The sequence below is a fragment of the Rana temporaria genome, chromosome 6 (assembly GCF_905171775.1).
Source record: "Rana temporaria chromosome 6, aRanTem1.1, whole genome shotgun sequence".
NCBI lineage: Eukaryota > Metazoa > Chordata > Amphibia > Anura > Ranidae > Rana > Rana temporaria.
Window position 1 is genome coordinate 18,144,951 of NC_053494.1, and position 21,446 is coordinate 18,166,396.

The following is a 21,446-nucleotide window of genomic DNA, read 5'->3' on the forward strand; positions in this document are numbered from 1 at the left end:
ACAGCCCTGCGTGAAGATGCTCTCTTATCCCTCACAGGCATGGAGGCTAAGCATAATGGGAACTGTAGTTCCCATTAGGCCGTGATGTAGCAAGAATGAATGCGCACCGCAAACCAGGAAGTCAGTGAGAATAACGATTCAGGAGTGCTGGAGGTGAATAAAACGGCTCGATTTCAACAGGTATCAAACTAGTTATAATGCAAAACATTACTTTTTACTTTATCAGCTACTGTCGGACTTTAATTTAAGAGGAAAATATTTTTGTCTTTACAACCCCTTTAAGGAACTCACCTGCCCAGTGGCTCTAGCGTTGTCCTACTGGGATCCGCTCCTTTTCTGCGCCCCCCCATCCTGCACTGCCATTTTCTTCTGTGATGTCATCAGTAAGCTGCCGTCTCTACTGGGTTAGACCGACAGCTTCCCGATGATGCCCCGCCCCCTCCTTTCCCAAGGAAGGACAATACCTCCTGGGATATGTGATGTACAGAGCCGGCAAAGTGTACGTCATTCACCTAGGAAATGACATGCTCAAAGAGAGGGGGGGGGTGTATTTAAAAAATGAAAGGGAAAAAGGAGTGCCCTATTTGTGGATGAGAGGGTGAAGATCCACTTTTAACTGCAGCAGGTCTCCTGGACCGCCAGACCTTGCCCTGTGGCAGCAGAGCTGTGTTTGCTTGGAGTTCAGCTTTCAATTTTCAGCATCTGAGCTGTTTTTTTTATAAGGCAGATGATTTGACTTCCCGGCTCCTATTTTATCGGAAAGATATAGAAAACCTATTTTCACTTGGTAAAGTATTTTTTGAACATTGGATATATTTGCCCAGTTTTATATTTTTTTTTTAATTCTCTCTCCATTTGAATAGGTACTAGGATGTATTTTTGGTCAATGTCTTAGACTTGCTAGAGTGCTCAGGTAAGCTGTGTCCTCTTTGCTTTACTGAACGGTTATAGTAGACGCATCCCATATTCTTGGCAAACATTTGTTAAGTCATCATAAACCACAAACGAGTTCTTCAATCGGATTTAAAAAGCCAAAGTGTTACTCCAACGTCAGCATTTTTTTTTATATGATAAAATTTGGTGGTTGGAAATCTGAAGGAAACGTGCGTGCGTGTGTTTGATCTTTTGCATAACTCTGTCACACGGTGCCTTTTTTTAAATATAGCTCTCCAGTGAATCTTTGACATGTTTTGCTTTTTATCCAGGGAACATGTAAAAAACTTTTCTTTACTTTTTTTTCCATGTTTTTTTTTTTAAGAACTTTGTTTTCTTCTCTGTAAATATGTACATTTTCTTGGAAATAAAAAACAAAAAGGAAAAAAAATAAAAATGTCCAAAAGCACATCAGGTTTTATGACGTTACCATATGACTGATCATTACCCAACAAATACTGTCTTGTAAATTTTTTTTTTTTTTTTTAAAGGTACTTGGAGTTTAATAAAATAATAAACTGATATATGTATACAAATGCATGCTGTGTACTTAATTGCTAGTAAATAGATCTTTGTGCTGTATGAGAGAGATATAGGAAAACAGAAAGGGATTGCAGCATGGAAAAAGATTATTTTTATTGCTCATTCAGTGATACAGAATTTACTGTTTCAAGCTTACCTGCCCTTTGTCATGCTTAATCTAGTGACGACGATATCCTATAGGTTTGGTTGGTGATCCTCAGATATAAGGCCTTGTCACATTGCAGTGTTGATCATCTCCAAAACCAAATACAGTGGAACCTCGGATTACAAGCATAATCCGTTCCAGGAGAATGTTCGTAATCCAAAGTTATACAACAATGTGCTTGTGCTGTGTAGTTTGGCCCCCTGTAATACCTGGCTGATGCTGCCTGATTACGTGCCCTCCCCCGTAAACTGACCACTGTTTATCATGGCTGCTGAGCCCTGACACCGTGGTCAGTTTACGTGCCTCCTTCATCCACAGCTCTCCTCTTCCCCCCTCCCCTCGCCGCCTGTCGGCTCTGCCCACTCCCTGATCCTCCCCTTCTGCTGGAAAAATAACTTTTCTTTCTATAGCGCCCTCTGTTAGATAACAAGATGTTCCCCATGGTATGTGATTTATAAAAATCTGCTGCCGCCGGTCTCCTCCTCCCAGCTGAGGTCCACGGGGGAGTCTCATTCCCTCCCCCTGCAGCTGTCGGATCAGGAGAGGAGACCGGCGGGCATTCAGGTGAGTGGCGCTCTAAAATAAGGTATTGGCATATTTTTTGAAAAATCACATACACTGGGGAACATCATGTTATCTAACAGAGGGAAATCCAGAAAGGAAAAAAAAGTGGCTTTACAACCACTTTCATTTTTTTCTAGTTGCATGTGTTGATTTACTTTACAAACGCATGTATTTGGTTAATAGTGACCGTCAGACTGGAAGAAGCATGAAACAATTATGAAGCAGCCACTGAACATCAAAGGCGTACATACTAAAATATTTAAACTAAACCATATATATCTCGTCCCTTAGCATGAGATCTAAAGCTATAAAAAGTAATTCAGTCTTTACCCATTTGAAGTCCAGGACATTTTTTTTCTATTTCTCACGCATTAAAATCTGCAGAAAATTATTTAAAATGTTACTAAACCCACAACAGAGGGGGATATGATTTAAATTTACAAATACCATACTGGTGACCCCACAATAGGGATAAAACGTTTTTGCGGAAGGGAGTTTAACAAGAAACGTGGCCACTCATTAAAATTGGAAAAAAAGAGGTCTAACCTTAAACTACGTAGAGCAGGGATGTCAAACTGGCGGCCCTCCAGCTGTTGCAAAACTACAAGTCCCATGAGGCATTGCAAGGCTAACAGTTACAAGCATGACTCTCACAGGCAGAGGCATGATGGGACTTGTAGTTTCGGAACAGCTGGAGGGCCGCCAGTTTGACACCCCTGACGTAGAGGGTTCTTTACTGAAAGAGCGGCAAGAAAGTGTAATTCCCTTCCACAGGTGATGGTCTCAGTGGGGGGGGGGGGGGGGGCTTGCTTTTAACTTCTTGGAGCTGCCGACATTTATATAGGGCATGCGAATGTCAAATGGTTAAATATAATTTCCAGGCAAATATTAAACACTACATCCCACCTAAACCCATCTTGAATTTTTTTTCCTTGGCTTGCTAAGCAATATATACTCACCTAAGCATGATGTCGGGGTCCCACTCCGGGGTAGTTTCTGGGTTTGGAAGACTGCTAATTCAGCACTAGGCAAATGCCCAAACCAGCTTGGTTCCCATCATGCCCCTCTTGCTCATGTCACTGCTGCAGATGATTCCTTGGGATCCTGCTGCTGGATAGCCATTAGGATGTGTTCATGTCACAGGCAGTGACAAGGACACCATATTTTGTAAAGAGAAGATGAGAGGAGAACTGGGACCAGTTAATAAAAAAAGGGCATTATTTGTTTGGCAATGCCAGCGATCAGATTGGGGGAGCCTAGTGATCAGCTTTAAAGTCATATGAGATATGTAAATGCTTGTTGGATCCCCCAGGGAACCTCAGTACACACCACACTTGGTCCTGCTGAAATCTGTACTGTGGGTGCGGAGTAGCAAGGTCTGATAGCTTGCCCCACCCTTTGTAATCTGACAACACTGGATAAAAGAGACAGGACCTGTTCTTAGGTTTAAGTGCCCGGTAAGCAAGTGGTTAAAGGCAACTATAATAATTTAGCAGGTGATGTAGAAAGCCCCTTTCACCAAGCATGCACACCTTTTTTATATTGTAAAAACTTTTATTGTCTTCAGTAAAATAGAAATCCGTAAACACCACTTAAAGTTCAACAAGGGAGAAACACTTGAAAATAGCGCAAACCAATCCGCATCCACCAAGTCTCTTTTAAGTTGCTTTTCTTTTTGGCGGCTCTACAACTCCTCTTTGGGCTTCTCAGGAGGAACATCTTCAACTTTAATGTCTCCTCCCCGCTGATCCTCTTTTAAATTTTCTATAATCTGTATGTAAAAATAAAATAAAAAATGTAAGCATATGTAAATAATAATAAATGAGGGGCCAGATCCACAAAAACGGGCGTATATTTAGGCGGGCGTAGCGCATCTCATATGCGCTACGCCGCCATAAATCAGAGTGGCTCGTAGGGTAGCCACAAAGAACTTGCTCCCATATGCGGGCCGGCGTAACATAAATCTGCCGGCGTAAGGCCGCCTAATTCAAAGTAGGCTTGGAGTGGGCGTGTTGTATGTTAATCTAGTATGACCCCCACGTAATTGACGCTTTTTACGAACGGCACATGCACCATCCGTGGACGTATCCCAGTGCGCGTGCGCAAAATCAAGTCGCAAATAGTCAATGCTTTCGACGTAAACGTAACTTACGCAAAGCCCTTATTCGTGAACGATTTACGCAAACGACAGAAAATTTGACGCTGTCCATACTTAACATTGCGTACGCCTCATAGAGCCAGGGGTAACGTCACGCTGAAAAAAGCCTTACGTAAACGACGTTTAAAAATTGCGCCAGGCAGACGTATGTTTGAGAATTGGCATATCTAGCTAATTTGCATACTCTACGGGGAAATCAACGGAAGCGCCACTTAGCGGCCAGCGTAAATATGCACCTAAGATCCGACGGCGTACTAAGACGTACGTCCATAGGATCTAGCCCACATTCAGGCGTGGATACAAAACAAAGGTACGACGGCACATCGTAGAACTTACGCGGCGTATCAATAGATACGCCGACGTAACTCTTTGTGGATCTGGCCCGTATTCTCCCTTTTTGGGTCTGCCCTTTAGAACCACTTTAAATGCTCATTAGCATAGATCCCACCTGTTCCCGATTTCAAGGGACTGTCCCTGATTTGGAACAATGTCCCTCTTTCCTCCTCATTTGTCCCTCATTTTGGTATTTTTTTCATACAGCATGAATGCACATTGTCATAATACAAAAGTGTGAACAAACCAGCAAAGGGCATTCAAAATCTGGATATTTGTTCTCTCTGAGTCTGATCCACAGTGCTGGAAAAAACCTGCCAGACTGGTACAAAATGTACAAAATGTTCCTTTCAAATAGCTTTCATCCATCCCTTCAATGCATCGCTACTTTGGAGAGAAATAATAGCTTGGGAACCCCGGAGAGATCACCCCAATTTCTGGGGCTAGACAGAAATCTTTTCATAAGCTCTTTCATGGTTTTATCAAAGAAAGACCGGCTCACCTATGAACTTGGCTTATCCAAAATCATATACTGTATACTGATGAGGAGAGAAGTACTAACCTGTTCCTCTTCATCCACGGGTAGCACTCCTCCGCTATCGAGAAATTTGGAAAATAAGTCCACTGTTCTATTTTTTGTATACTCAATCATCTGTTTAAAATAAAGAAAATAAATGTCACTTAGATAGGTAACTGCAGTTGTTTTAAAGTGATATACATACTGTACATTTTATATCCATATATATAAATTTATATATATATATATATATGAAGAAGGTGCACACTAAAAACAAACCAGAGGAACCCAAAGTGCACTTCCCGGCGCCAAAAATAATAATTGCCTGTTAGTGAGATTTTAAAAATGAAATAGAGAAATACTTGTCCAATAATTAAATAAATCAGTATCATAATCTAATCAGTATGATATGATGTAAGGTGCAGCAGCTGTTTAAAATAAATGAAAAATTCATCTATTAAAGCATAAAAAATTGTATCAACACATATAACCAAACCTGGATCATAAAATGATAAAACAGCGCTAAAATGGATAAAGTCCAAAATCACATGTATAAAAATTGAAGAAATGATGAGTCCAAAAGTAATTGCGTGGATCAAAGTTTATATAGTGGTAAGTGCTTCTAGGGTTGAAATAGTAGTGCACCCTACACCAACTCCCAATCTTCACCACACAAGTGAGGCACACTTCCCCTCTGGGGTTCACACTCACCAGATAACAGATTAAATTGAGCCTTGTAAACAATCCTCCTTAGTAGACCTCCACCATCAATCCAGAAGCAGTAAGGGTTAATTTCCACTCACGGTCTGTTTAAGCTGCAGGCAAAAACGTCAAGGCACTCCGTGTACTGCAGTACACGGAGTGCCTTGACGTTTGGCCTACAGCTTAAACAGACCAATCTGTCATAACATTATGACTACCCACCATAACATTATGATGATCACCCACCCTATTATTGAGTAGGAAAACAGGTGTATAGGAGCTGCAACCTTCCCACATATTATTGAGTAGGTCCAACTTTTGCTGCCAAAACAGCCCTGACCCGCTGAGGCATGGACTCTGCTAGATATAGCATAACACTACCTCCACCGGCTTGCCTTCTTCTCATATTGCATCCTGGTGCCATCTCTCCCAAGATTATCGATACACACGCACCTAGCCATCCATGACTCTGACACTCAGGAAGTGAACTGTGCTGAGAGGGACAACCCGCAGACATCGCAGAACGGCCGATCGGCTCCTCCCGCCCCCTCCCCTGTATAGTTGGATGCCAGCCGGCTCAGAGGTACAGGGGAGGTGTGGGGACCCCCCACACTGACGGAATGCCAGGGCGCAAGTGCGACCCTGATTCCGCCACGGTAAACAACCGCTAAAGTTTATATGGGGGGGGGGGGACAGAAGGGGGCTGTGCCTGCCTGTCATGGTGCGCATGAGAGCAGGGGCGGCGGCGACAGCATAACTTTTCTTCACAGACAGTCACCCCCCCTTCAGTGCCCTCCAGACACCCTAACAGCTGTCGACTCTCAGCTCTGTGTGTGACTCAAGGAGAGGAGGAGGTAGCGGAGCAGTCTGAGTCTGACACTTCGGCCGCTCAGCGCCCCCCCCCCCTGTGGCGCTGGGGTGCAGGGCTCCCCTCGCACCCGCCCAGGATCGGCCCTGCACATGATGTAAAGAAAATATGTGATTCATCAGACCAGGCCATCTTCTTCAATGATCCAGTTTTGATGCCCACGCGCCCATTGTAGGCCTATTTGGCTGTGGACACGGGTCAGCGTGGGCACCCTAACTGGTCTGTGGATACTAGGGTTGTCCTGATACCACTTTTTTAAGACTGAGTACAAGTACCAATACTTTTTTTTCAAGTACTCGCCGATTACCAATCCTTTTTTTTTTTTATATCATGTGACAGTTTTTAAAGCACAATGCAGATTAGGTGGCACTGATAGGTGGCACTGATTAAGCAGTACTAATGAGCACTGATAGGATTAGGTAGCACTGATGGGCATTGATGAGCACTGACTGATGCCTGGCACAGATGGATGGCACTGACAGGTGGCACTTATGGGCATTGAGCACTAATAGGTGGCATTTATGGGCTCTGATGGGCAGGCACTGAAATGCAGCCAGCAATAAATGACATGAGAGGAAAGGCTGCCTGCGACGCCCATCTTGGTACTCCTTGCATTCGCCCGCATAAAAGCAGCAGCGGACATCTTGTTACACCCAGCCCGAACTATATGGGCTGGGTGTAACAAGATGTCCTCTGCTCGCTTACTGTGGCCAAGTTCAGGGTGTACCAAGATGAACGTCGGGATGTTGAACCACTGACTGTGTTTCGCCACGGAGCGTCACTTCCGTTGTTCCGCCCGATGACTTCCATTTGAGTCGCCTCTCCCAGGTATTGGATTAGGCATCGGGAGCTTTTGTGTGAGTACAAGTACTCGCTAAAATGCTCGGGATCGGTCCCGATAACGATACTAGTATCAGGACAAGCCTAGTGGCTACACAGTCCTATACACAACAAACTGTGATGCATTGTGTGTTCTGACACCTTTCGGAACACCCATGAGCTTTTTCAGCTATTTATTACATAAGTCGCCATCAATTTATGCTGCGCTTTACACGTATATTGTATATTCACACCAGTCCCTGTCCCCGAGGAGCTTACAATCCAAGTTCCCTAACTCACATTCATACATACACACAGCGTCGATCCGCCCTATACGCTTGCTACGCAAGCTGTGTAGGGCCCCGAGTAATTACTCGGGGCCCCCGAGTTTTCGCCGCCACCGCTAGAGGTCCGTGGCCGGGCGGAGACAATGTCTCTGCCGGCCGCCATTTTCTTGTAGAACAAACAATAGGAATTGAGCTGCGGCACCGCCCACCTCCCGCCCCGCTGATGTCTGTCTGTAAAATGATGTGGGAAGGGGCTGGGGTGGGCGGTGCAGCAGCTTAATTCCTATTGGCAGCCACCCGGATTATCCACAACGTCGCTGTATCAGATGGGGGACCCATCTCAATAGAACAGCGCTGGCCGCGCTCACAGTAATTCAGCAAGGTGGCAAATGGTTTTTAAAAAAGGGGCGGGTGTATTATTGAGCAGTGATTTTTTTACAGGTTGGACATCTCGATAGAACAGCGCTGGCTGCACTCACAGCGATACAGCAAGGGGCAGATGGTTAAAAAATCACTGCTCAATAATACACCCGCCCCTTTTTAAAAACCATCCAACCCCTTGCTGTATTGCTGTGAGCGCTGTCAGCGCTGTTCTATCTAAATTGGTCCCCCATCTGATAGAGCGAGCGCCATCGATAAGCATCGGGAGCGAGCGTCGTAACTGCACATGCTCCAACTACAGCTGATGGAACAGATGTTCAGTCTCTGAGATTTCCGTGATCTCGGACTGCGCATTCACAGTCCAACCCCGGGCACTATCTGATAGGGGACCCAGAATGATAGGACACCGGCTCCTCCACTGTCCACTCTGTACTGTAGTTGGCAAAGACACTCAAATACTTATGCTTGTCCATTTTTTCTGCTTTCAACACATCAACTTCAGTGGCAACATGTTCACTTCCTGCCTAATACATCCCACTTACTTTCAGATCCAATGTAATGATATAAACAATGTTATTCACTTTCCGCATAAATGCGGACTCTCAACATATATGCAACCTTATGTAAACAGTTTTTTGTACTGAGAGTGCACACCCTGCATGCTGGAAAGCTCCCGATGCATACTTGTGATCAGTAGCTTTCCGATCATGTGACTGCTGTGACAGCCAATCACAGCAGTCACATGCCCGCCTCTGCCTCCCAGCATTTAGAAGCTTTTACAGGGAAGGAGTTAATGAAAATGCGCTAGCCAAACTCCATGATATACAGCTTGTGGAGAGAAAATCCACATACACTATATGCTCAGGAGGCACCCCCTCTAAAAGGTGTTTCTGTTGAAGGGTGCTATTAATACTACGACATACAAAGACAATTGTGTGCTTCCACTCCTATAGTAACAGTTTGGAGAAGGCTGTTCCAGCATGACTGTACCCCTGTGTACAAAGCCAGCTCCATAAAAGCATGGTTTGATGGTATGGTGTGAAGAACTCAAGTGTCCTGCACAGATCCCTGACCTCAACAGGCCAAGTCTTTTCAACCAACATCAGTACCTGACCTCACAAATGCTCTTTTGGGTGAATGCAATGGACATACTAAAAAAGTTTGTAGAAAGCCTTCACAGAAAAGTGGAGGCTTTCAAAGTCCCAAAAGGAGGACCAACCTATGGTTTTGGACTGAGATGCTTTTTTCGGTGTGATGGTTGGGTGTCCACAACCCTTTGGCTATAGAATAGTACGAAGGGGAAGGGGGAGCACTCGCAATGCCACATCCGTGTAATTGAGAGAGGAAAAAGGATTACTCAAAAAAGAATTACCAAGGGTCGGACTTTGTAGGAAGGACAATAGTAATATCAAAAATAATATTTATTACAAAAAAATACAAATAGAACAATACAGTGTTCAAAGATAAAAACCATACAAGATATTAAATGTATGAGTTGTATCCCTTGTGCGCCTACGCGTTTCGCTGTGAGGCTTCTTCGGGATGAACAACAAGAGGAGACAGTGACAGAGAACAAATCTCACTATCGTTGGTTTTGATGCACATGAAATATATATAACGCATGCTCTTCTTTTTAACCATCAGAATGTATTTCAATTTTAGTGTGTTAATATAGTATATCGTGAGATTTGTTCTCTGTCACTGTCTTCTCTTGTTGTTCGTCCTGAAGAAGCCTCACGGCGAAACGCGTAAACGCACAAGGGATACAACTCATACATTTAATATCTTGTATATTTTTTTTACCTTTGAACACTGTATTGTTCTATTTTTATTTTTTGTAATAAATATTATTTTTGATATTTCTATTGTTGTCCTGCCTACAAAGTCCGACCCTTGGTTATGTTTTTTTGAGTAATCGTTTTTCCTCTTTTGGCTAGAGAGAATAAGTTAGCATTTTATTATCAGAGTCTCACCTTGCGTCCTGGTCCAGCAGGGAAAAACCTCAGGTTGGGATATCCTCTCACCCTCATCCCATCGATCTCATTGGCTGTGCCGTCCATCTTAGCAATGATTATGTTTGGGTGATCTTTGTACTTCTCTGCCAGTTCCTCCCAGACCGGTTCCAGCTCTTTACAGTGAGTGCACCAAGGGGCATCTGAAAAGAATTACAAGGGTTGGCCAATTAGAGGAGCATATCAATAGTCTGTCTTCAAATGCAGTTCAATAAAATGATAAGGAAGGAGGGCTGAACAGAAAGGCTGGGGAAGTAAATATACATTTGAGAAGCTCATCCAATAAACCTTTAACCCTTTGCTAAGACAGACAGGCCCAGATTCACAAAGCACTTATGTATAACACGTTACGCCAACAAACCAATACGCTCCTAAAAACAGGCTACACCCCGCCAGGGGTGGACTGGGACAAAAATTTGGCCCTGGACTTCATCCAGACCGGCCCACTTAATTTTTGCACACACACAAAAACTATACGCAATTGTCGGCGGTAAAAATAGCGGCGTTTTACCGCCGACGCTATGGGCGGCTCAGTGTGAAAGGGTCTAATAAATCAGTTACTATGACCAGCGGCAGTGCATTTACCCCCCCCCCCAGCTGCATATTAAAAAAAAAAAATCAGACACATACACTGACCCCCCTCCTGAAACAAACACTGTCCCCCCCCCTCCTTACACAAACACTGACCCCCCTCCTTACACAAACACTGACCCCCCCTCCTTACACAAACACTGCCCCCCCCCTCCTTACACAAACACTGACCCCCCTCCTTACACAAACACTGACCCCCCTCCTTACACAAACACTGACCCCCCCTCCTTACACAAACACTGACCCCCCCCCCTCCTCACACAAACACTGACCCCCCTCCTTACACAAACACTGACCCCCCCCTCCTTACACAAACACTGACCCCCCCCTCCTTACACAAACACTGACCCCCCCTCCTTACACAAACACTGTCCCCCCCTCCTTACACAAACACTGACCCCCCTCCTTACACAAACACTGACCCCCCCCCCCTCCTCACACAAACACTGACCCCCCTCCTTACACAAACACTGACCCCCCCTCCTTACACAAACACTGCCCCCCCCCTTACACAAACACTGACCCCCCCCCTCCTTACACAAACACTGACCCCCCTCCCCTCCTCACACAAACACTGACCCCCCCCTCCTTACACAAACACTGACCCCCCCTCCTTACACAAACACTGTCCCCCCCTCCTTACACAAACACTGTCCCCCCCTCCTTACACAAACACTGACCCCCCCTCCTTACACAAACACTGTCCCCCCCTCCTTACACAAACACTGACCCCCCTCCTTACACAAACACTGACCCCCCTCCTTACACAAACACTGACCCCCCCCATCTCACACAAACACTGACCCCCCTCCTTACACAAACACTGACCCCCCCTCCTTACACAAACACTGCCCCCCCCCTTACACAAACACTGACCCCCCCTCCTTACACAAACACTGACCCCCCCTCCTTACACAAACACTGACCCCCCTCCTCACACAAACACTGACCCCCCTCCTCACACAAACACTGACCCCCCTCCTCACACAAACACTGACCCCCCCCCCCCTCCTCACACAAACACTGACCCCCCTCCTCACACAAACACTGACCCCCCTCCTTACACAAACACTGACCCCCCCTCCTTACACAAACACTGACCCCCCCTCCTTACACAAACACTGTCCCCCCCTCCTTACACAAACACTGACCCCCCTCCTTACACAAACACTGACCCCCCCCCCTCCTCACACAAACACTGACCCCCCCTCCTTACACAAACACTGTCCCCCCCTCCTTACACAAACACTGACCCCCCTCCTTACACAAACACTGACCCCCCCCCCTCCTCACACAAACACTGACCCCCCCTCCTTACACAAACACTGACCCCCCCTCCTTACACAAACACTGCCCCCCCCCCTTACACAAACACTGACCCCCCCTCCTTACACAAACACTGACCCCCCCCTCCTTACACAAACACTGACCCCCTCCTCACACAAACACTGACCCCCCTCCTCACACAAACACTGACCCCCCTCCTTACACAAACACTGACCCCCCTCCTCACACAAACACTGACCCCCCTCCTCACACAAACACTGACCCCCCTCCTTACACAAACACTGCCCCCCCCCTTACACAAACACTGACCCCCCCCCTCCTTACACAAACACTGACCCCCCTCCTTACACAAACACTGACCCCCCTCCCCTCCTCACACAAACACTGACCCCCCCCCTCCTCACACAGTCCCCTTCTTTTTGGTATCCTTTGCAACAAAACACAGCTCCCTTTATGTCAGTGCCCCCTCCCTTACCTTACACAGCAGGGAGAAGACACTCAGAGGATGCGAAGCGTCCAAGCAGAAGGCGGGAGCTGTTCAACTTTTACAGACAGACGATTGGTTGCTAGGACTGCCCCTAGCAACCAATCACAGGCTTTTTAACTTTTTAACAGCAACTTCTGCTCGGACAGTCTTCTATTGTATGGATGAGAGCGGCTGTGGGGGGGAAGGAGGAGGAGTTACACGGGAGAGGACACACAGGCAGGATGTTCAACGGGTTCACTGTTGTCACCCTGCACAGTGCACTCCACCCTACTTGCAGTAGTGGCAACGGGTGCGGCCACCACCTTCCTCCCCAGCCAGCAGTCAGACTCTGCAGCCGCATGACCCGATACCGATGTGCGGGGCCCCCTTCGTCCAGTACATAGCAAACACTGCCTGTATACATTCTAACTGTCAGAGTGTATACAGGCAGTGTTTGCAAATGTACTGGAGGAAAGGGGCCCCGCACATTGGTATCGGGCTTGCTGCTGCAGTGAGAGTGGAGCTGTCACATCCAAGCACTGATGATGGGGGTGCCCCCGCATATTGGCCCCGCCCATCCCCGACATCGTTTTGACAGCTCCACTCTCACTGCGGCCGCACGCCCCCGCTTGCCCACCAATCATCACTGGTCTGGATGTTTACACTCAGGGCGGACTCCGGGCTTTTTGGGGACCCATTCGGGGCTTTAGCCACCCCCTCCCGACGCCCCTGAGTGACAACTGGCCCACTGAGCCATCGGCCCACCGGGAAACTCCCGGTAGTCCCGATGGCCAGTCCAACCCTGCACCCCGCCGACGTAGCTTTCACACAACGGCGTAGGGTTGGCGCACATATGGGCTGGGCGCTTGTGCTGCTCCCATTGATTATCCATTCAGACATGCAAATGAGGGAAATACACCGATTCATGAATGTGCGTGTGCCTGGCGCATGCTACGCGAGATCCGCGTAAGTTGTACGCCTGGCGTAAAGTTATTCCCCATAAATGAGGTGCAATCCGGCAACAAACATGCACAGGTCTGCACCAGGGAACACAAGCCGGCGTATTGTGCGTTGGACGTGTGTCTGGCTGGGCGTACGTTATGTTCACGGCGTACGCGGTGATCCTGTGTAGCTTAGGCAGTTGTGCCGGCGTGGTTGTGAGCAGGCGCAGGGGGGTGCTGTGCATGCGTCCACGTCACGGCGCATGCGCAGTTCGTGATACGTTCCTGTCTGGCGCTCGGTCCATCATTTGCATGGGGTCACGCCTCATTTGAATGGGGTCACGCCCACTTCCACCTACGCCGACTGGCGCCTTCGAAACCCACGCCATGCTGGCGCAGCGTTGGGAGCACTGGCTTGCTGAATGTAATGCTTGCCTCTCCGTGCTACGTTGGTGTGGCGTACACTGTTTGCTCTACGGCGGCGGAGTAATGTGCGCCTTGCTCTCTGTGAATCTGGGCCACAGTGTTCAAATCTAGTACAACTGATGAGATGATATCTCCCCGTATAGCACAGATAGGGTTAATTATAGCAAACAGCTCCACAGCCCCCCAAACAAAAAGAACTAAGCAGGATTTTTCCTTGCTGGAAGTTCCAGAAAAAGAATATCTAAAAAATGAAAGCAGCAATTTTTTTTTCCGTTTTTTTTAAAGATTTGCTCTGTGAAAGGGAATACTGGGGTAGATTCAGTAAGCAATTGCGTCTGCGTATCCATAGATACGCAGCGCAATTGCTTAGTTGCACCGGCGTATCGACTGCTCCTGATTCAGAAAGGTCGATACGCCGACTGCAGCCTAAGATATGACTGGCATAAGGCCTTATGCCGTCGTATCGTACGCTGCATTCTTACGATGGCCGCTAGGTGGCGTTCCCGTAGTGGTCAGCGTAGAGTATGCAAATTGCATACTCACGCCGATTCACAACCGTACGCGCGCCCTGCGTTCGCATTTTACGTTGTTTGCGTTCGTCGGGTTCTGCGTAAGGCTGCTCCTGCTATTAGCAGGGGCAGCCAATGCTAAGTATACCCGTCGTTCCCGCGTCGCAATTTTTAAAAATTACGTCGTTTGCGTAAGTGAATGGTGCTGGACGCCATTTACGTTCACGTTGAAGCAAATGACGTCCTTGCGACGTCATTTACCGCAATGCACGTCGGGAAAGTTTCCCGATGGAGCATGCGCACTACGTTCGGCGCGGGAACGCACCTAATTTAAATGATCCACGACCCCTACGGGATCATTTAAATTACGCGCGCTTACGCCGGGCAGTTTTCCGGAGCGCACACGCAAATTACGGAGCTACTGCTTCGTGAATGAAGCGTAGCGCAGGTAATTTACGGAGGCGTAGCGTAAAAACGGTACGCTGCGCCTCCGTAGTAGTGCACGCCCCTACCTGAATCCACCCCACTGTTTGTAACAAATCTAAAGTAGATGTTTTCCCAATTCGACTGCAAAAAGGTGAAAATACAATTGAAGACGATTCTGAGCAATGGATGCCTCGAGTGTGCCATCTAGTGTCCATAAGGATTATCTGCAACATTTTTGTTAGAGTTGAACGAAATCAAATGATGTTGAGGATGTCGCCAGGTAACTTTGTAAGAAAATCGCGCCCCACTTTGCTGCAAAACTTTCTGAATACTTACAGAATTCTACAAACACGTTCTTGGTCTCGTCGTAGGCGATGTCTTCAAAATTGGTGCCCACAAGGACCTTGACGGGTTTCTTGTCCCAATCTTCCGGCAGCTCCTCGCTCATCAGATTTTGCTGTGTGTTCAATGTAACATAATAATATACACGGGTCATTTATTGTACATGTGGGGGGTGTAACATATCAGGTGTTTACTACATCCATTGCTGGACACCTTCTAGATGCCCTTTTTCACCCCGTCTCACCTCTCTTCCAATAGGATATAGCAATGGATAGGACTATAACCCCTCCTAGGGCTTTTTTTTTTTCCCATTTCGAGGAGATTTCTCTTTACTTCCTGTTCCATAAGCATAACAGGAAGTGAGAGGAAATACCCCTAAAGTGAGGGAATCCCTTGTTATCACCAGAACTAGTGTCCCCATTGGTAGATTTCCTCTCTCTTCCTGTCCTGGTGATTTTTTTTTTCACTTTTACTCTCAGTGATAACAAAGGGGACAGACGAGGGTGACCACATTTCCAAACTGCCATTCAGGGACACCCCCAAAAACAGGATTTTTGATACCTTTATAACTTTATGGGGGGGTTGTCACATCTTCAGCACTGAGGTTTTCATGCTGGGACCTGTAGTCCTTCACTTTTGGGGGCGGTCACATCCCCCAAAAGTGAAGGACTACAGGTCCCAGCATGAACCCCTGAAATCTGAGGATGTGACTCACCCTTAAAATCGAAGGACTACAAGTCCCAACATGAACCCCTGAGATCTAAGGATGTGACCCCCCCCTAAATAAAAGGACTACAAGTCCCAGCATGAACCCCTGAGATCTAAAGATGTGACCCCCCTAAATAAAAGGACTACAAGTCCCAGCATGAACCCATGAGACCTAAGGCTGTGACTCCCCTAAATAAAAGGACTACAAGTCCCAGCATGAACCCCTGAGATCTAAAGATGTGACCCCCCTAAATCAAAGGATTACAAGTCCCAGCATGAAACCCTGAGATCTAAGGCTGTGACCGCCCCAAATCAAAGGACTACAAGTCCCAGCATGAACCCCTGAGATCTAAGGATGTGACCGCCCCAAATCAAAGGACTACAAGTTTCAGCATGAACCCCTGATATATAAGGGTGTGACCCCCCCAACCCAAAGGACTACAAGTTTCAGCATGAACCCCTGAGATCTAAGGATGTGACCCCATAGATTTCACAGGTTCATGCTGGGACTTGTAGTTCTTCACTAGTTGCGTGGGGTGTCACATCTTGAGGACCAAAACTGTTAACAAAATTGGCAAGTGTATAGATAGCACAAGGGGTGCAGCAGCAGATTAAGATTTCATAAATACCTGTAGCGCAAAAGCAATAACCCAAAGCACCGACACCCAATCAGAATTCAGTCTGACCAGTACAAGAATAAACCTCATTGAATGCATCATTGTCTGCACTTCCCACTTACACTCTTATAGCTAGATTCAGAGAGAGCTAGGCCGGGGTATCAGTAGATACGCCGACCTAACTCGGAATCTACGCCGTCCTAAGTTTAAGTGTATTCTCAAACTGAGATACACTTAAACCTATCTAAGATACGACGGCCTGCGCCTTTGTAACTTAGGGTGCAATAATTAGGCTGGCCGCTAGGTGGCGCTTCCATTGAGTTCGGCGTAGAATATGTAAATCACTAGATACGCCGATTCACGAACGTACGTGCGCCCGTCGCAGTAAAGATACGCCGTTTACGTAAGGCATTTTCAGGCGTAAAGTTATTCCATCAAATAGTTGGACTAGTAATGTTAAGTATGGACGTCGTTCCCGCGTCAAATTTTGAATATTTTACGTCGTTTGCGTAAGTCGTCCGTGAATGGGGCTGGACGTAATTGACGTTCACGTCGAAAGCAATACGTCCTTGCGGCGTACTTTGGAGCAATGCACACTGGGAAATTCCACGGACGGCAATCGTCAATCACGTCAGGTCACAAGTTATTTACATAAAACACGCCCCCCTGTTCCAAATTTGAATTAGGCGGGCTTACGCCGGCCTATTTACGCTACGCCGCCGCAACATACGGAGCAAGAGCTTTGAGAATACAGCACTTGCCCGTCTAAGTTGCGGAGGCGTAACGTAAATTGATACGTTACGCCCGCACAAGTATACGCCGATCTACGAGAATCTGGCCCTGAAACTGTTCATTGGTATCTCTTTCCTATCAGAACAGGAAGTTCAGGGAAGCAGTACTGAGATATCACGAGCCAGCAGCAGAGGTATCAGTTTCCCAGGATGCTCTGTTTTTCTGATAAAAAAAACAAATAACTTTGGCACCTTGATTTTCCCATCCAGGACCCCCTGGCAGAATTCCCTCACGGCCTCTGTTGTTATTTTCTCTCCCTTGAAGGCGTATTTTTTCACCAGGTCGATGTTGATGAAGCGGATTGTTGGGATGTCGCTGTTTTGGAGTCCAAAGTATTCTAGAACCCCAGCATGAGGGCCAGACGAGTCAATGGAGACAAAAAGGATCTGAGAGGAAGAAGAAGAAGAAGACATTAATAAAGTTACACAAACAGAACACGGGATCCACTACCAAGAATGTGTGGAGCAGAGGGGGAGGGGACTTCCCATACGTAACACTGACTCACTGCTGCATCCAGGGCCGCCATCAGGAATTATGGGGCCTCCTCTTCTTTTACACAGCTTCAGGCATGGGCCGCTTCTTGGAGCAGAAAACCAAGGGGGGGTGCTGCCGCCTCAAATTGAGAATCGGGGGGCTGCCGCTAATTGAGAAGGGGGGGGGCACAAATTGGGGGGTTGTCCTGGGGACCTCTGGGCCCCTTACAAAAAAAAAAATATATATATAATATAAAAATTATAAAAAAGGGGGGTAACCATCTGGGGCCCTGGGTATAAAAAAATTATAAAAAAGGGAGGGTAACTATCCAGGGCCCTGGGGACCTCTGGGCCCTTTAATAAAAAGAAAAAAAAAAAAAAAGACATAAAAAAAAATATAATATATATATAAAAAAAAGTGGGGTTGCCATTCGGGGCCCTGGGGACCTCTGGGCCCTTTAATAAAAAGAAAAAAAAGAAAAATATATATATATATATATAAAAATTATAAAAAAGGGGGGTAACCATCCAGGGCCCTGGGGACCTCTGGGCCCCTTACAATATATATATATATATATATATATATATATATATATATATATATATATATATATATATATATATATATATATATATATAAAGTTATAAAAAAAGGGGGTGGGGGTAACTGACATTACAAATCAAACCAATCAATATATACGCTTGTTGCGATTTTTTTTGCCAAAAATATGTAGAAGAATACGTATCGGCCTAAACTGAGGGAAAAAAATGTTTTTTTATATATATTTTTTTGGGGGATATTTATTTATAGCAAAAAGTAAAAAATATTGCTTTTTTTTTCAAAATTGTCGCTCTATTTTTGTTTATAGCGCAAAAAATAAAAAACGCAGAGGTGATCAAATACCACCAAAAGAAATCTCTATTTGTGGGGGAAAAAGGATGCCAATTTTGTTTTGGGTACAACGTCGCACAACTGCGCAATTGTCAGTTAAAGCGACGCAGTGCCGAATCGCAAAAAATGGCCCGGTCATTGGGCGGCCAAATCCTCCGGGGCTGAAGTGAATAGTTTAAAATCAATGGGGTAGATTCAGGTACATTTGCCCATTTCTTACGGAGGCGCAGCGCACCGTTTTGCCGCTGCGCCTCCGTAAATTTCCTGCGATACGCTTGATTCACGGAGCAGCAGCTCCGTAAATTGCGTGGGCGCTCCTGAAAAATGCCCGGCGTAAGAGCGCGCAATTTAAATGTTCCCATAGGGGGCGTAAATCATTTAAATTAGGCGCGTTCCCGCGCCGAACGTAGTGCGCAAGCTCCGTCGGGAAACTTTCCCGACGTGCATTGCGGTAAATGACGTCGCAGGGACGTCATTTGCTTCAAAGTGAACGTGAATGGCGTCCAGCGCCATTCACGATTCACTTACGCAAACGACGTAATTTTTCTAAAACGCGACGCGATTTTTTTTGCCAAAAATATGTAGAAGAATACGTATCGGCCTAAACTGAGGGAAAAAAATGTTTTTTTATATATATTTTTTTGGGGGATATTTATTTATAGCAAAAAGTAAAAAATATTGCTTTTTTTTTCAAAATTGTCGCTCTATTTTTGTTTATAGCGCAAAAAATAAAAAACGCAGAGGTGATCAAATACCACCAAAAGAAATCTCTATTTCTGGGGGAAAAAGGATGCCAATTTTGTTTTGGGTACAACGTCGCACAACTGCGCAATTGTCAGTTAAAGCGACGCAGTGCCGAATTCGCGAAAAACGGCCCGGTCATTGGGCGGCCAAATCCTCCGGGGCTGAAGTGAATAGTTTAATATCAATGGGGTAGATTCAGGTACATTTGCCCATTTCTTATGGAGGCGCAGCGCACCGTTTTGCCGCTGCGCCTCCGTAAATTTCCTGCGATACGCTTGATTCACGGAGCAGCAGCTCCGTAAATTGCGTGGGCGCTCCTGAAAAATGCCCGGCGTAAGAGCGCGCAATTTAAATGTTCCCATAGGGGGCGTAAATCATTTAAATTAGGCGCGTTCCCGCGCCGAACGTAGTGCGCAAGCTCCGTCGGGAAACTTTCCCGACGTGCATTGCGGTAAATGACGTCGCAGGGACGTCATTTGCTTCAAAGTGAACGTGAATGGCGTCCAGCGCCATTCACGATTCACTTACGCAAACAACGTCATTTTTCTAAAACGCGACGCGGGAACGACGGGTATACGTAGCATTGGTTGCCCCTGCTAATAGCATGGGCAGCCTTTACGCAAAAACCGACGTACGCAAACGACGTAAACTGCGTACGCAGGGCGCGCGTACGGTTGTGAATCGGCGTTAGTATGCAATTTGCATACTCTACGCTGACCACTACGGGAACGCCACCTAGCGGCCATCGTAAGAATGCAGCCTACGATACGACGGCATAAGAGCCTTATGCCAGGCATATCTTAGGCTGCAGTCGGCGTATCGAGGTTCCTGAATCAGGAGCATTCGATACGCCGGCGCAAGTAAGCAATTGCGCTGCGTAACTATGGTTACCCAGACGCAATTGCTCTCTGAATCTACCCCAGTGAATGCATTTTTGAGTGCCCTGGGAACGCGCAGATGCTCCGACGTATCTATGGGGGTTGAACTGGTCGTGTGAAGCTCAGGAAAAATATGAAGGACAATAGACATCCTTTGGCAGGGACCCAATGACCTTTGTTATTATCATTACTTCTCATGATATCTTTTTATTGTAGGCCTGCTGGATTATTGAATATCTCACCTTCCCTTTGAATTCAGCGGCTGCACCACCGAAATTCTCCAGCAGCTGGCGCTGTGACTCTTCCGTCTTATTGATGAATAGCAGTAGGTGGTTGGGGATCTTGGCTGCAAAAATTCTTTCTGATGTCTGTTGGAAAAAAGAGGAAAATGCGAGTGATCCTTGTTCTTTATTGGTCACAGGTGTATTTTATATCTATTCACTGGCTGAGCTTCTTTTCTATATGGCATGGAGCTAATTATCTGAATATACGGTGGAACCTCGGATAGCGAGTAACGCGGTTAACGAGCGCTTTGCAATATAAGCTTTTTTTATTTATTTTTTAATCCTGACTCGGTTTGCAAGTGTTGTCTCACAAACAGAGGTGCGGGGGCGCCGGTGACACTCGGAGCCGTTCGGAAACACTTGGAAATACCCAGTTCCCGAGTGTTTCCGACTGCATCCGAACGGTCTCCGCGTATTCCCTGGTCTCTCCGGCGCCCCCACTTCTGGCCACATGAGGTATTGCATGCACGCTGGACGCTGTGCGTGAGGCTTCATATCTGACGCCACCCCGCCGACGTCCCCTTTTTCCATCTGATGGCGTGCTCAGTTTATAAAAAAAATAAATAAATACTAATGCCGCGTACACACGATCAAAAATTCCGGTGGATTTTTTTCCGACTGAACTTTGGCTCAAACTTGTGTTGCATACACACGGTCACACAAAATTCTGACTGTCAAGAACGCGGTGACTACAACACTACAACGAGCCGAGAAAAATGAAGTTCAATGATTCCGAACTGATTCAGAGCATGTGTGGTTTTTTTTTGCGCGTCGTAATTGCATACATACGGTCGGAATTTCCGATCGT

General features: G+C 46.4%; 1 protein-coding gene across 1 annotated transcript in view; it reads right to left on the reverse strand.

The window, feature by feature from the left end:
* Window positions 1-3,718: 3,718 nt before the first annotated feature.
* PDIA2 (protein disulfide isomerase family A member 2) overlaps window positions 3,719-21,446 on the reverse strand; it is a 35,577-nt gene continuing 17,849 nt past the window's right edge. Inside the window, exons 6-11 of the mRNA XM_040356366.1 lie at window positions 20,597-20,722; window positions 17,559-17,753; window positions 15,245-15,365; window positions 10,224-10,405; window positions 5,239-5,328; window positions 3,719-3,956 (exon numbers count right to left, since the gene is read on the reverse strand). Of these exons, the coding sequence (XP_040212300.1) occupies window positions 3,870-3,956; window positions 5,239-5,328; window positions 10,224-10,405; window positions 15,245-15,365; window positions 17,559-17,753; window positions 20,597-20,722 (801 nt within the window). The 3' untranslated portion in view covers window positions 3,719-3,869. The remainder of the gene's footprint in view (window positions 3,957-5,238; window positions 5,329-10,223; window positions 10,406-15,244; window positions 15,366-17,558; window positions 17,754-20,596; window positions 20,723-21,446) is intronic.